Below are 12542 nucleotides of genomic sequence, written 5' to 3' on the forward strand. Positions count from 1 at the left end.
CCATCTTGACCCCCAGACTACTGAGCCTACATCCCAAGGCTCTGAAGCGAGGAAAGGAGCTGGGTGCAGGATGCTGAGAGAGGGGGAGGGGACGCTGGGGCTGTGGTTTCTGTCTCTCGGGGCCCACAAACAAACACAGGCTCACTTCATGAGCTTTAAGGGTTTTTTTGTTTTGTTTTGTTTTGAAACAGTCTGGTCCCTGATGGGGGCCTCTCCACCGGCCCTCCCCAGCTTGGCTACAGTTCGGAACGTCGCTCAATTTTGAGCAGCTCCACCTCGAACACTAGGGTTGCACCACCTGCAGTAGAAAAGTGAGGCAGAATGAGAACCGGGGCCACAGGGAGGTGGGAGGGCGCAGCAGACAAGAGGCGGGAAGGTGTGTTACCTGGGATCTTCGGGGGAGCTCCCCGCTCTCCGTACCCTGTCAGAGGTGCACAGGAAAAACAAAGTGAGCTGCGGCCGGGCAGAGTGGGCCTACAGATATCCGGGCTGGAGCCAGGCCTCTGCCCGCCACGGTAACGAAGCCAGACACCAAGGAGTGCTGGCTGGGAGTGCTGTGACAGCCCTGGTTCAGGACAGAGGGTGGACATAGGAGCCCAGCACCCCAACGGTCTTGCCCTGTCCTCACTGCTAGATACTGCCAAACTTGGAAGAGGCATGAACTATAACGAATGCGTGGGGGGAGACCAATGCAGAGACCGAACTAGCCTTCACCCTTCTTCAGACACACCCCAAACCCTACACCTAGTCAGGAAGGACCTCTTACCCAGCTCTGAAGGGATCACCAGCTTCCGCTTTTCCCCCTCACACATCCTGCAGGAGAACACATGTTCAGCACATGGCAGCACGCGGGCTCCCTGCCTGCCCCCCACCCCTGGGGCTCGTTTCCCACAGTCCACCTCCTGGACCACAGCCATGGTCTCTTGACTCACCCCAGCAGCCCCTGGTCCCAGCCCTTGATGACCTGGCCTGTGCCCAGGGAGAAGACAAAGGGCTGGTTCTGGGGCAGACTGCTGTCAAACTCCGTCCCATCTTCCAGCTTCCCCTGTGGGGACCACGGGAAGGCCAGTGAGAAGGAGGATCCACTGTGATCCGTACCCCCCACCAGCTGCTCTCATCACAGCATTGTCCCCCCACAGCACTGGTGGCCATAGTCCTAAAAGGGGACAGGGCTTTAGGCAGCTCACAGTACACTGTAATGTAACTCTTTGCTGGTGCCAACCTGGGGAGTAGACGGTGAAGAGCTGGGTAGAACGATGGAAACAGGCAAAAGGGAGAAGGGACTTGACCAAGGTCACCCACCTTGGCAAAGGAACCTGGCTCCCAAGTCCTTTTTGGTCCCCAGAAGTCCCACTCACATCCAAAAGCTCTGCCTCCACACCCACCGTGTAGTGCATGTGCAGGACGTCCCCCTTCCGCGATTTGATGGGACAGTGGTCTACCCGCTTCTTGACCCCGATCTGCAGTTTCCGTTTGCCCTCGGCCCCCGCGGCTGTGGCCAGGGCACTCAGGCAGATGGACAGTACTGTCAGGACCCAGCTGACTCTCATGTCTCTGCGGGAACAGACCCCGACCGACCAATCGACCGGAAGGGCAGGAAGGGCATGGAATACCTGCAGGTAGTAGAAGGATTCCATCCTACTGTACCTTGCCTGCGCCTGGAGATCCCCTTGTTCCGGGTCACCGCCCCCTCCCCCAGGCTCCGCGGCCACACTTACCTGTCCAGTGAGAAGGGGGCTTGCCCGAGGACCCCAGCAGCGCGGGGAGGGGGTCAGGGGAGGCCACAGCAGCCAGGGCCCCGCCCCTTTATTCACCCTCAGCCCTTCCTTCCCTCCTGGTTCCCAGCTCCGTTCAATTCCCACCCTTTCCTTTACGAAAAGTCCAGACTCTCTCTGGCTGCACAGCAGTGGCCTGGACCGGGCCACACCACTCACGCCACACCCAGTTGCCCCCTGCCCAGCACACCCACACCTCTGCCGCCGCTGCAGGGGGCCGGCCCCGAGGCACCCACACATCGCCGCTGGGTGGCTCCGGGGAGCCCCGATCCTCTGGGGATACCCCCCAGGCCGACCCTGTGCCTCCGCCCGAGGTGCCGCCCCAGCTCTGAGCCCTGGGGGGTCTGCGGGGCACCCAGACCGGTCCGGTGTCGGGTGCCCGCCGAGCCCGCTCCACCCACACCACCTCTCCTGGGGGGGTTCTCGGCCTACCACGCTCCCAGGCTCGGCCACCACGGAGACCGCCCCCACGTGGACGCCCTGGGCCATTACCTGGGCCTACTCCTGAGTTTGGTTCCTTGGTCCCACCCTTTAGAGGGCGTAATTCCGCCCCGGGCCCTGGAGCCCCACCCTCGACAGACCTGGATCCCTTTTCCTTAACTGTAACTAAGCCACTCACCGGCTGAGGCCCCGCCCCCAGCGCTTGGTCCGGGTCCCCTTCAGTTTCCAAACCCGAGGCTCCGCCTTCCACCTGTTCCAGCTCCTCCTTTAAGGTCCAGACTCCGCCCCTCACCAGTCCTAGCTCCGCCCCCAGCCCCAGAGTCCCGCCTTCCACAGGTACCCGCTCACAGGTTCCACCCGTCTCTGATCCAGGTCCCGCCCCAAGTGCCGGGGCTCCGCCCCGTGCGGCGTGAGAACCCTCCCCCTGCGGCATCCCCAGACAGCTCCTACCCCAACCTCAAATTTCCTCGTAACCTAACCCTCCCTGACACTCGGAGTCCCGGCCTGATCCAGCCTGCCCCCTTACCCCGGCTTCCCCCAGCCCGGGCTGTGGCCCCCTCTCACCTCCTCGCCGCGCCCCCGGAGTCAAGTCTAGTCGTGCTGCCGCCTTTGCGCAGGCGCGTCATCCTCGCTACCAGGCCGGGCCACGCCGCCCGCCCTCATTGGACCGCGTGAAACCCGCTGCCGCACGCCAGCAGGGGCGGCTCTTTCCTAGCTCCGCCCCGGCAGCGTCACGTGACTTACACTACTTCCTGTGAGCGGTAGTCCGCAAGGTTAGGTGAAAATGACTTCCGAAAGAGCTGCAGGCACTTCCGGTCGAGGTGAAGTTAAGGTCAGGCGGGCGTGGGTTCCCAGAGGGGGTCTTGAGACGCCATTTTATGTCACCCCCTAAGCCCGCCCACGGGGCCCCTGGGTCTGCTGGGGTTCCACCATTCCCAGTGAGTTGCTGTGGAAAGAGCCTGGGTTTCAGAGTGAGACTTGGGTTTGAATTCAGGGACTACCTCTCATTGACCGCCTCTGTGACCTTGGGCAAGTTCCTTCGCCTAGCAGGATTTGGCGTCGCTGTAACGCGGGCTTGATAACTCCTACCCTGCAGGGCCCCCATAGGATCGAAGCGATGGTGGGCAGCACCGGGCCCTGGCCCACAGATGATACTCTCCCTTTTCTCTCCGCAGCACCCGGGCTTTCCTCTACATGGCGCCCGCTGACCAGAGTCGGACTGTATTGGTGTGGCTGGGCCCGGTCCCCAACCAGACCCAGTACCCAGCAAACATCTCGACTGAAGTAATGAACCTGCCGTTTGCGGGCCGGCAAACCCGTATCTTAAGTGTTAGGGAGACAGCTGATTTGAAGTCAAATCCCCAGGCCGATCAGTCTATTACGAGAAAGGAAGTCACAGAGCTAACCTCAGAGCTGTGAGGACTAAGCAAGGAGGTACCTACGAAGCACTGTGCATGTGCAGTGCGTGTAAGTGCGCTCAGGAGCCGGCGACTCTAGGTCCCTAACCCTCATGTGATTGGGCTCTATGGGATTGCCCTGACAGCATGGCTAACGAATCTCAGGAATTCCCTCATCTGGTTTGCCTCACTTTTGCCTCAGGCCCAGCAAGATCACTACCACACCCTCCCATCTAACACTGTGAGGGTGGCTACTTTGGGTTAACCTCTGCCCCTGCATGTTCTTCCTCTGCAGGACAAAGCCACTTGTACCCAGAGTTGACCTTTGGACCACCCCTCACCACTCAGCCCCAGGCAGCACTGCAGGCTACAGGTAGAAGGCTGGCCACTAAGCTTGGACCTGGGCAGATAAAGGTCAGGAGGGTCTTTAGCAGGGGCTGGGGAGGGGCACCCAAGGTGAAAGGGAGGCGAAGGTGGAGAAGACTGGGGTCAGGGTGAGGAGGACGTATTTCTCAAACCAAGCCCACCAGCCACAGACCTTTGGTGCTTCTCATTCAGGGAGGTGGGAGTGAGGTGGAGACAAGGCAGGCGCTTGGCTTTAGAGTTAGTTAAGCTACAGGGAGTAAAAAGCAATAATGGAGCTGCCTGGCAGGGAGGAGGGTGTTCTTTTCTATTATGTCAAGATTCAGGCAAACAGCCCTGGCTGGTGTGGCTCAGTGGATTGAGCGCTGGCCTGTGAACTGAAAGGTCACTGGTTCGATTCCCAGTCAGGGCACATGCCTAGGGTGCAGGCCAGGTCCCCAGTAGGGGGATATGTAAGAGGCAACCGATCAATGTATCTCTGGCACACTGATGTTTCTCTCCCCTTCTCCCTTCCCCTCTCTCTAAAAATAATTAAGATCTGAAGATTCATTCAAACTTTCCTTCAGCCCCAGAGCCTGGACCACAGTGATCATCCGTTCCCTCCATGTGCACACGTTGAAACCTCAGGCTCGGACCGAGGGGCAGTGACAGCCAAAGTCATTCGTTCAGCAGGTCTGGTTCCCACCTCAAACTCACCTTCCAGAAAGAAACCCTTGGGATAAGCAGGGGCACAGGGGCTCCCTGGGGCCCGGCAATAACAACGTGAATGTGAAGCGCACGCGTGTGGGCTGTGCCTGTGACTTGGTGTGGGAGCTCGGGCCTCACTCCATGTGCACGTGGAGAGTAAGCAGCGCTGGGTCTGGGAGGCAGCGCGACACATCCATGCCTGAACCACCAGCCTGGACGGTCACAAACAGTGATAACAGGGACAGCTCCTTCCATCTCTTTTATCAGAATTGGGGGTCACAGTTCTCATACTGAAGCCCAACTCCCGTTATTTGCAGAGGACCAGGGTCTTCTCAGCAAGGGCGGGGAGGGGCCAGCTGGAGATGCTCGCTGGCACAGGGTGGTCCAACACTTTGATGGGGCCCTGTTCTCCCCCAAGTTGGTATGCGATCCCCCTTGCCTCCGAGTTTCATCCCACTCTGCACGCCATGTTGGATGGCAGCCTTGCAGAGACAGGGGGTGGCCAGAAAGCCCTCTGAGAGGCCCAGGTCCTGAAGCAGCGTCCACCTGAGCTGAGGTCTTGGGGGACAGGGCTGTTCTCACCAGGCTGCCCTCCAGGCCCCCTCTGGGGTGTGGCCCGAGAGGCAAGTGGCCCCGCTGAGTCTGAAAAGCAATGTGTCACTTTCGCAGCTTCTGGCACCTAAGGAGGAGAGGAAGGAGGCATCTGTTCATGCTGCCACACCAGAGCACCTGCTCCTCTGGACTCGCCCCTTTGTTACCTTCTGTGAACCTCATTCTCGCCTAACACTCCTGAGCAGTGCCAGCTGGCCCAGCCCACACCATGCCACACGGGGCCTCGCTGTGGAAGGGATGGGTGGCGACAAGCCCTCAGACAATGGTGAACAAGGCTCACACTATGTCCCCTGGCTTCTCAGAATCCGTAAGGTGGGACAACGCCTAATGCAGGGGCTTCTGGGAAGGCCCAGACCTTCGAAAGTTGGCAAGATGCCTCTCTCATTTCTACTCCAGGCAGAGGTCACCTTCTCCAGGACATCTCCGACCTCTCAGCACGATGCCAGGTGCCCCTTACCCCAGACCCCGACAGCCCTGGCTGGCATCGCGTGTCCTTGTGTCGGACTTCCGTGTTAGAGCGTGAGCCTCAGGTACACTGACCCCGGCGCCAGCAGACATTCAGTAAATATTGGTTTAACACATTCAGTAGCTCCCCCTTCCCTGGCTCGCACCCCACTGGCAGGCTCGCCCTGGATCTGCTCCCGGGCAGGCCTTGATGCCTTCCCAAACACCACCACCCCACAAAGCCTCACCTGCAGGTGTCTGGGTTGAGCTCTAAGCCCCGCCCTTGGCAACGGAGGAAGCTGCGGCGTCTGCAGCGGCAGTGGCAGGTCCTGGGGTCAGGGCGCTGGCGGCGCTGGGGACAGCGTGGGCAGAGGGGCCTGGGGCTGGAGTGGGATGGGTGATGTCAGCTTGGGAGGGTGCTCCGGGGGCAGAATCCCAGCCCGGAACGGAGCGGGGCTGGGGGCGGTGGCGGGGAGTGTCAGCCCTAGGAGGAGAAGCAACATGTCTGGGACAGGAAGGAAGAGTTCCCTGGAGGGAGCAGGGGTTGGGTCAGAACACACAGAACAGAGGAGAAGGGGGCACAAGTGGAAGGGAAAAGAGGGACGTGGACCGCAGCTGCCTGATACACCTGTACAGCCCCTGCCCCACCCACACGTTACATCCTGGGCACAGGGCCTGGGTTCCGTCCCCACCTCAACAGGAGCCCAAGAGACTCACCTGTCGGGCTTCACGGCACTCTCTTTTTTTTTTGGTCTGAAAGAGAGACCAGCAGAAACGAGGAGGAGGATCAGGAAGGCCAAGCACCCTCCTCTTGTGCCCAGATCCCGAGCCTACCCCGGCCCCGCTCAAGGAAACCTGGTCCCCACTGCGGTGTAACACCACGCACAGCACCCCCCACGCCTGGTCTCTGCAAGCTCATTAGTGGGCCCTGGCTGGCACCTGCATTCACACTGGCTGTGTTCTTCCAGGGACATTTCCCCCAGCTGACTGCTCGGGTACCGGATCATGAGGATCTGTGCTCAGGGGAACAGGGAGAGAGAACGACAGAGGAAGGGGGAGAGGGAGGCACTCCGTGGGCTGGAGGGAAGGCGGCTCTCCCACCCGCCAAGGCTCCGGCTGCCAGTGTGTCAGCCCCCAGAGCACCAGCATCCCGCCCGGCCAGGCGCACTACACCTGCCCCGGTACCTGCATTCGGACTTGGTGCTGCCCAGTAGGCACGCACTCCAGGCCGTCGTCAGGGCAGCAGCCGCCGCAGCGCTGCACAGTCACACAGCTGGGTACCAGCTGCTTGGCCACGGTGCCCACAAGCTCCAGAGTGAGGGGCACTACCACCTCCCGTGGCTGGCAGGTGGCACGAGCGTACACATCTATCCATGACACCACTGGGGAGAGACGCGTGAGGTTGAGTCCCCACCGGGTTGCCTGCAGCTGCTCCCTGGCTCTCACCCACCCACCCCTGCGCCCACCAGCTGTTCTCCCCGGTTCCAGTGTCACAGCCACCTTCCACCAGCCCCCACTTCTGCCCTCCCAACCTGTTCATCCAGAACCCAGGAATCCCACTGCCTCAACTTCCACGTCTGTGAAATGGGCAGGAAAAGATAGTTGGCATCTTACAAAGCAGCTGAGATTACACATGATGGACACTCAGCAAACCTTCCTAGTGCTGGCTATGTGAAGTTTCTTGTTAGTGTTACCTTTCTTCTGGTGGCCAGGGGCCTCAGGCGGGGAGGCAGGGGCCTGTAGGAGAGAAGAGAACTGGGCTCAGAGTGCATTCTAGTTAGGGCTACACTGTCCCAGGGCTCTGCTCTAGCAGTCTGAAGGCTTCAACTGCCGACATTTTTCCAGACTGCTCTGTTCCCGGGGCCACTCTAGTTTTACCTGTCTTCTCCGGGACACCTGGGACCTGCCCCTGGCCACGACCCGCCAGGCACACTCTGCCAGCACAGTCCAATCTCCAAGCCTGGGGACCAGGCTCGTTCGGGAGGCCACAGGTCAGAAAGGGGCACAGGGGGCGCCGAGCCAGGTCTTGCAGGAACCCAGACGGCTCCGCCCCCCCAGCGGCAGTGCCCAGGGGATAGGGTGGGGCGGGGGAGTGGCCCCGCGGCTGGGCTGGCAGGCCAGCGGGGAGGGACCTCTCCTGGGGGATGCCCTGCTCCAACTCCTGCTACGCCCCTATCCGGGGTCGGACCCGCGAATACCCTCGGCCCAGGCCGCTTCGCGCCTCCACTTCCGCCAACCTTGAGAGGGCATGGCTGGCGGGCAGGCAGGATGTCGGGGACGCACGTACCTGGGCGGGGGCCAGCTGCAAGAGCGCCGCAAGCAGCAGGCGACGGAGCAAGGGGCTCATGGTGCCCACGGGGGCCACGCGCCGGGGGCGCCCGCATCGTCCTAGCCGGGCGGCGCCGGGGGCGGCGGCAACCAGAGCCCCATGGCGCGGGCTGGGGCGCGGCGGGCGGGGGCCGGCTGCGGGGGGCGGCTCCTCCGCGGCCCTCTCCCAAGCCCTGGGCGCAGGCAGTGCAGCGCAACAGCGGCCGCGGTGGCCGTAGGAGCCGAGTTGGGTGGGCGGCCGGTGGCAGCGGCAGGCGAGGTGGCGGGGATGGCGGGGGCAGCAGGGGGCCGGCCCGGGCTGGCTGGCGGGCGGCTCATGTGACCCAGACACGCGCTCCCCACCCGGGCCGCGGGGCAGGGGCGGGGCGGGGGCGGGTGGGGGCGAGGCCGCTGGTGGGCCCGCCCCCTCTCTACACCCCCTCCTGCTGCAACAGGGTAAAGGGGACGCACCACCCAGGGGGCTGGGCTCCCGCTTCGCAGTCACCAGAACTCCGAGGGCGGGGCTCTGTCCCAAGGCGAGGCCTGGGTTGGGGGAGCTGGGCCTAAAGGAGGGAGTCGGACAAGAGCGCGGAGAATCACTTTATTGCACAGGTTTTGGGCAACAGGGAGTCCCAAGAGGGAACACACATGAGGCTCCATCTGGGTGAGAGGCTCAGGGGCTGGTGCCGGGGGGCACGATCCCCGGGCCTGGGGGAGGCTCGAGCGGTGGCTGCAGCTGCTGCCTCTGCTGTCGCTCCTGCTGGAGCCTGGCTCTGTTGGCCCTGCAGGAGAGAGCACGGGGTGGTTGGAACCGGGACCCTACAGGGTGGTGCCAGGACAGTGAAGAGAGGGCAGGGTAGAGCAGGGACAGACCTGGCCCGGGCCCGAGTTTCATTGTAGATGGCTGTGATGATCCGATCCTTTTCGTCCATGAAGTTGCGGTGCATCTGCTCCAGCTTCCTGCACAGGGGTTACAATCAACCCTGAGTCCCCCAAACCCTGCTGTTCCCCAAGTCCCACATACCCTGCACCCCACTCTAGGGCGTCACAGCTTTACGTCTGTGGGCACCTCAGTCTAAATGCCTGTGCTAGGTGTGGAAAGGGGTACGGAGTGGCCAGGCTTGTCCAGGGTCCAGTGACAACAAACCCAGCTCTCTGGCTGGCCCGCCGAAGGTGGTGACCGCAGCACTTGAACATCAGGGTGGTCCTCGCAGAAGATCAGAGAGGGCTGGGTGTCTAACTCCATCACTGAGCTAGGTGGGCTGCTAGCAGAGGGCACCACCTTGCCGTCCCTTTGCCGTAGGACCTCAGTGTCACGGCATGTGTGAGAGGGGCGGGGAGAGAGCTGACTGCCAAACAAGCGAGCCTCGTTGTTGCTGAGGCCCGGTCACAATGCACTTCTTTCTTGTGCATGATTTTCACTTCATCACTACCTGGCAGCCAGCACCAAAGATTTACGCGCAAATGATTAAAAACATAACAAACTTAAAATGACAACAGTCTCCCTTAGTGCAGAACTGCCTTTGTTGGCTAAGAAGAAATCAGCCTGAGAGACACAGGAGTGCAGGTCGCAAGGGCAGTGCGGATGTCTGACTGGCCCCCCTGGGCTTCACTTCCCCTCTCGCCCTCTGCCCACCACCCGCCAGGAGAAGCCGGGATGCACCTGAAGGCAATGTAGTGCAGGCCCATGCCTGCCAGCATGATCAGGAGGCAGTACCCCAGGACCCGCTTGTTGTGTCTCTGCTGCTGCCGCCTTGCCTCTGGTCCCTGGGGCCTCACATGGTGAAACTGGGCCCAGTACTCTGCGTTGGGGGGTGTCCAGGAGCTGCTGGGAGGGAGATAAAGGGGCAGTGTGGGGATGAGGCTCCCCAGGAGACTTGGAGGGGGAGTGGTTAGCTGCAAGGTACTGTACCTGTGTGCTTGGTGGGCAGACTTGGCATGGGCTGTGGTTCCTGGAGACTTCGGGGGAGGTGCTGAGCGGAGCTGGTAGTCATATTCACGGCGGCTCTGCTCCCGGCTGAGCACTTGGTACGCTTCACTCAGCTCCACAAAGCGGCTGTGCAGGGTTGGGTTCCCGGGGTCCCGGTCAGGGTGCAGCTGGGATGGGGCACGACTTTCCTCATCTCCCTTCCCATGCTCCCTCCCAGGACCCATCTTGATAATATCCACCCACAAGGGCTCCAATCACCCCCACAGGCCTTGTTTAGACAGTGCCCTTCACTCTCAGGCCCTCCGACCGAGCACCCCTCCAGGAGGCCAGAGAGTCAGGAAGCCCCCCTGCCCCCTCTTCGCCTGCCCGCTGCCTGGTCCAGGTCTGCTCAAGAGCAGGCAGGTCAAGAACACTAACCCCTGGCAGGACCCCTGGCTTTCCTCACACTGGGCCAGACCTCTGCCCTCAGGGTACCTCCCCCTCCCTGTGCATTCTGAGGGAGCGGGGCACCAGCCAGAGGGAGCCACTCAGCTCCATCCCTGGGAATTTTACATGCACCCCATCTGGCTCAAACTTTCCCCCCTCCCTGCCTGGAACCACTGGTACCTCTTTGGACTTGGAGAAAAAAGCTCGTTTCACTTCTTCAGTGCTGGCACCAGGATGTACCCCTAAGAGTTCATAGTAGTTCCTGGGGCCAGACCTGTGGAGACAAGCCAGAACCTGCAAGGGCTAAAGAAACACAAAAGATACCCCTTCCCTACTCCTCCCAGCGCCCCCTGGGCCACACTCTTCAACTCAGCAACCAGGAGCTGAGAGGCAGGTACCAAGGGAGACCTATCTCCAAGCCATCCCTCCTTTTTGAGTGTTGGAGGAATAGCGCAGGACCTGGGAGTCTGCATTTTTGTAAAATGTCCCCTCCCCAGGTGGGTTAAGATCCGTGATGTTCCACAACCACAGCAATCGTGGAAAGCGTGGAAAGTGCATTGGGTTTGGCTTGGGCTCAAACTTCTGATCTGGCCCTGGCTGGTGTAGCTCAGTGGGTTGAGCACAGGCCTGCGAACCAAAGGGTCAGTGGTTCAATTCCTGGGTTTGCCGATCTGGTCCCCCATGAGACGCAACCACACATTGATGTTTCTCTCCTTTCTCCCTCCCTTTCCCTCTCTAAAAATAAATAAATAAAATCTTTTTTTTTTAAACCTTCAGATCTGCCTCATAACTCGCTGTATAACCAAGTAACCTTGGTGGTCGTCCCTTAATCTCATCCCCAGCAGTGAAGGTGAGGGGTACCTGAGACAAGGCTGTAAGACACCTGACACAGAGATCACAACTATCTCAGCGCCTAGGGCAGAGCCTAGAGCTGGGCAGGCCCTCAACAAAACCCACTGAACGACCAGGCCGGCACCGGGCCCCCGGTGACCGACTCACCGCTGCCGGGCGGCCTCTGCGAAGAGCCGGGTGGGAGGGCTGCGGGGCTGCAGCCGACGTAGGCACAGCTGACATAGACACAGGGGCAGCATGGCGGCAGGCGGACAGCTGGTGAAAAGAGGCCACGGAGAGGAGTGCATTGGGACAAGACCTCAAGCACTCCTGGGGCAGAGGGAAGGGGGCTGGCTCCATTAACTTGCGAAGGAAAACTGAAGCAGGCCCGGAGGACCCATGAGCAGGTAGGGCCTCCTTGCTCAAGACCAGACCGCGGCGTCCTGGACCTGCCCCGGTTCTGACCCGGGCCCTTCTCCACACTGACCTCGGTGTCTGTACAACCAGCAGCCAGCGCAGAGAAACCCCCCAACCCACCCCATCCAGGGAGTTTGAGGGGCGAACGAAGGAGGAGCTACATCGAGCCCCGCCCCCATGCACTCACAAACTCCGCGGCCGCCGCCATTTCCTGCTCCGAGCCAGGCCCCACCCCCGCGCTCTCATTGGCTTGGACACCCAGACACACCCACCGAGCCGGAAGGTGCGAGTAGGCCCTGCCCCCATGGCCCATTGGCCTGGTCTGTCTTGGGTCACCTCCTGGGGCGGAGTGCGTTGCTCAGGCTGGTAAGTGCGGGTGTCCACCCTGGAAGCAGCCGCACCACACACCACACCTGACACTCAGTGAGGCTATCTGCTGTCACTCCGCTTTGCGATGAGACACTTTTTTTTTTAACTTTAATTTTTTAAAGATTTTATTTATTTATTTTTAGAGAGGGGAAAAGGGAGGGAGAAATAGAGGGAGAGAAACATCAATGTGTGGCTGGCTCTCACATGGCCCCCACTGGGGATCTGGCCCAAAACCCAGGCATGTGCTCTGACCGGGAATCGAACTAACGACTCTTTGCTTTGCAGGCCAGTGCTCAATCCACTGAGCCACACCAGCCAGGGCGCGATGAGACACTTTTAACAGAACAGCTTCCACCCCACAGTCGACCCTGACCCTCACTAGAGCCTGGCCAGAAAGCATGGCCCTCATATCCCAGAATGCAGAGGGCAGTACTGAGGCCGGGCTTCCGCTCCCCTCCCCTCGGGCCATCTGTCCTGTCTCTCTCACCCACAGGCTCTCGGCGGCTCCTCTCTGTCTCATGGAATCAGCGCATATCAACGGAA

The 12542-nt window shown here is 61.0% G+C and overlaps 3 protein-coding genes and 1 long non-coding RNA gene across 21 annotated transcripts; 1 reads left to right on the plus strand and 3 right to left on the minus strand.

Annotated features, from left to right (window-relative positions):
- Positions 1-149: 149 nt before the first annotated feature.
- On the minus strand, positions 150-2929 carry LOC123829409 (peptidyl-prolyl cis-trans isomerase FKBP2). 10 transcript variants are annotated; one of them, XM_045855099.1, is made up of 6 exons: positions 2781-2929; positions 1386-1554; positions 933-1045; positions 767-813; positions 386-421; positions 150-298 (listed from the first exon to the last, which is right to left on the minus strand). In XM_045855099.1, the coding sequence occupies exons 1-6, from the start codon at positions 2840-2842 to the stop codon at positions 237-239; spliced, it is 489 nt and encodes a 162-aa protein (XP_045711055.1). In that variant the 5' UTR covers positions 2843-2929; the 3' UTR covers positions 150-236. The 10 variants fall into 10 exon arrangements, with proteins under 10 accessions (XP_045711055.1, XP_045711057.1, XP_045711051.1 ...); XM_045855101.1 differs by having other exon boundaries at positions 1386-1613; positions 2781-2872; XM_045855095.1 differs by lacking the exon at positions 2781-2929 and adding an exon at positions 2395-2695 and having other exon boundaries at positions 1386-1613.
- A 4-nt stretch (positions 2930-2933) lies between these two features.
- Positions 2934-5961, plus strand: LOC123829411. 5 transcript variants are annotated; one of them, XR_006787600.1, is made up of 6 exons: positions 2934-3048; positions 3392-3683; positions 3909-4027; positions 4543-4648; positions 5333-5587; positions 5672-5961. It is a non-coding gene; the product is annotated as an uncharacterized LOC123829411 (long non-coding RNA). The 5 variants fall into 5 exon arrangements; XR_006787596.1 differs by lacking the exon at positions 5672-5961 and having other exon boundaries at positions 5333-5656; XR_006787598.1 differs by lacking the exon at positions 5672-5961 and having other exon boundaries at positions 3392-3650; positions 5333-5656.
- On the minus strand, positions 4910-8370 carry VEGFB (vascular endothelial growth factor B). 2 transcript variants are annotated; one of them, XM_045855107.1, is made up of 7 exons: positions 8007-8370; positions 7414-7456; positions 6905-7101; positions 6659-6732; positions 6437-6472; positions 5968-6102; positions 4910-5342 (listed from the first exon to the last, which is right to left on the minus strand). In XM_045855107.1, exons 1-7 carry the CDS (start codon positions 8064-8066, stop codon positions 5321-5323), a joined length of 567 nt encoding a protein of 188 aa, XP_045711063.1. In that variant the 5' UTR covers positions 8067-8370; the 3' UTR covers positions 4910-5320. The 2 variants fall into 2 exon arrangements, with proteins under 2 accessions (XP_045711063.1, XP_045711062.1); XM_045855106.1 differs by having other exon boundaries at positions 5968-6203; positions 8007-8369.
- A 241-nt stretch (positions 8371-8611) lies between these two features.
- Positions 8612-11951, minus strand: DNAJC4 (DnaJ heat shock protein family (Hsp40) member C4). 4 transcript variants are annotated; one of them, XM_045854780.1, is made up of 7 exons: positions 11818-11951; positions 11382-11489; positions 10563-10656; positions 9939-10123; positions 9690-9851; positions 8900-8986; positions 8612-8808 (listed from the first exon to the last, which is right to left on the minus strand). In XM_045854780.1, the coding sequence occupies exons 1-7, from the start codon at positions 11934-11936 to the stop codon at positions 8700-8702; spliced, it is 864 nt and encodes a 287-aa protein (XP_045710736.1). In that variant the 5' UTR covers positions 11937-11951; the 3' UTR covers positions 8612-8699. The 4 variants fall into 4 exon arrangements, with proteins under 4 accessions (XP_045710736.1, XP_045710735.1, XP_045710738.1 ...); XM_045854779.1 differs by having other exon boundaries at positions 9690-9854; XM_045854782.1 differs by having other exon boundaries at positions 9690-9854; positions 11701-11826.
- Between the last annotated feature and the right edge of the window lie 591 nt (positions 11952-12542).

This window comes from Phyllostomus hastatus, unplaced genomic scaffold (genome assembly GCF_019186645.2).
Source record: "Phyllostomus hastatus isolate PE091 unplaced genomic scaffold, TTU_PhHast_1.1 phas_scaffold_11, whole genome shotgun sequence".
NCBI classification, from domain to species: Eukaryota; Metazoa; Chordata; class Mammalia; order Chiroptera; family Phyllostomidae; genus Phyllostomus; species Phyllostomus hastatus.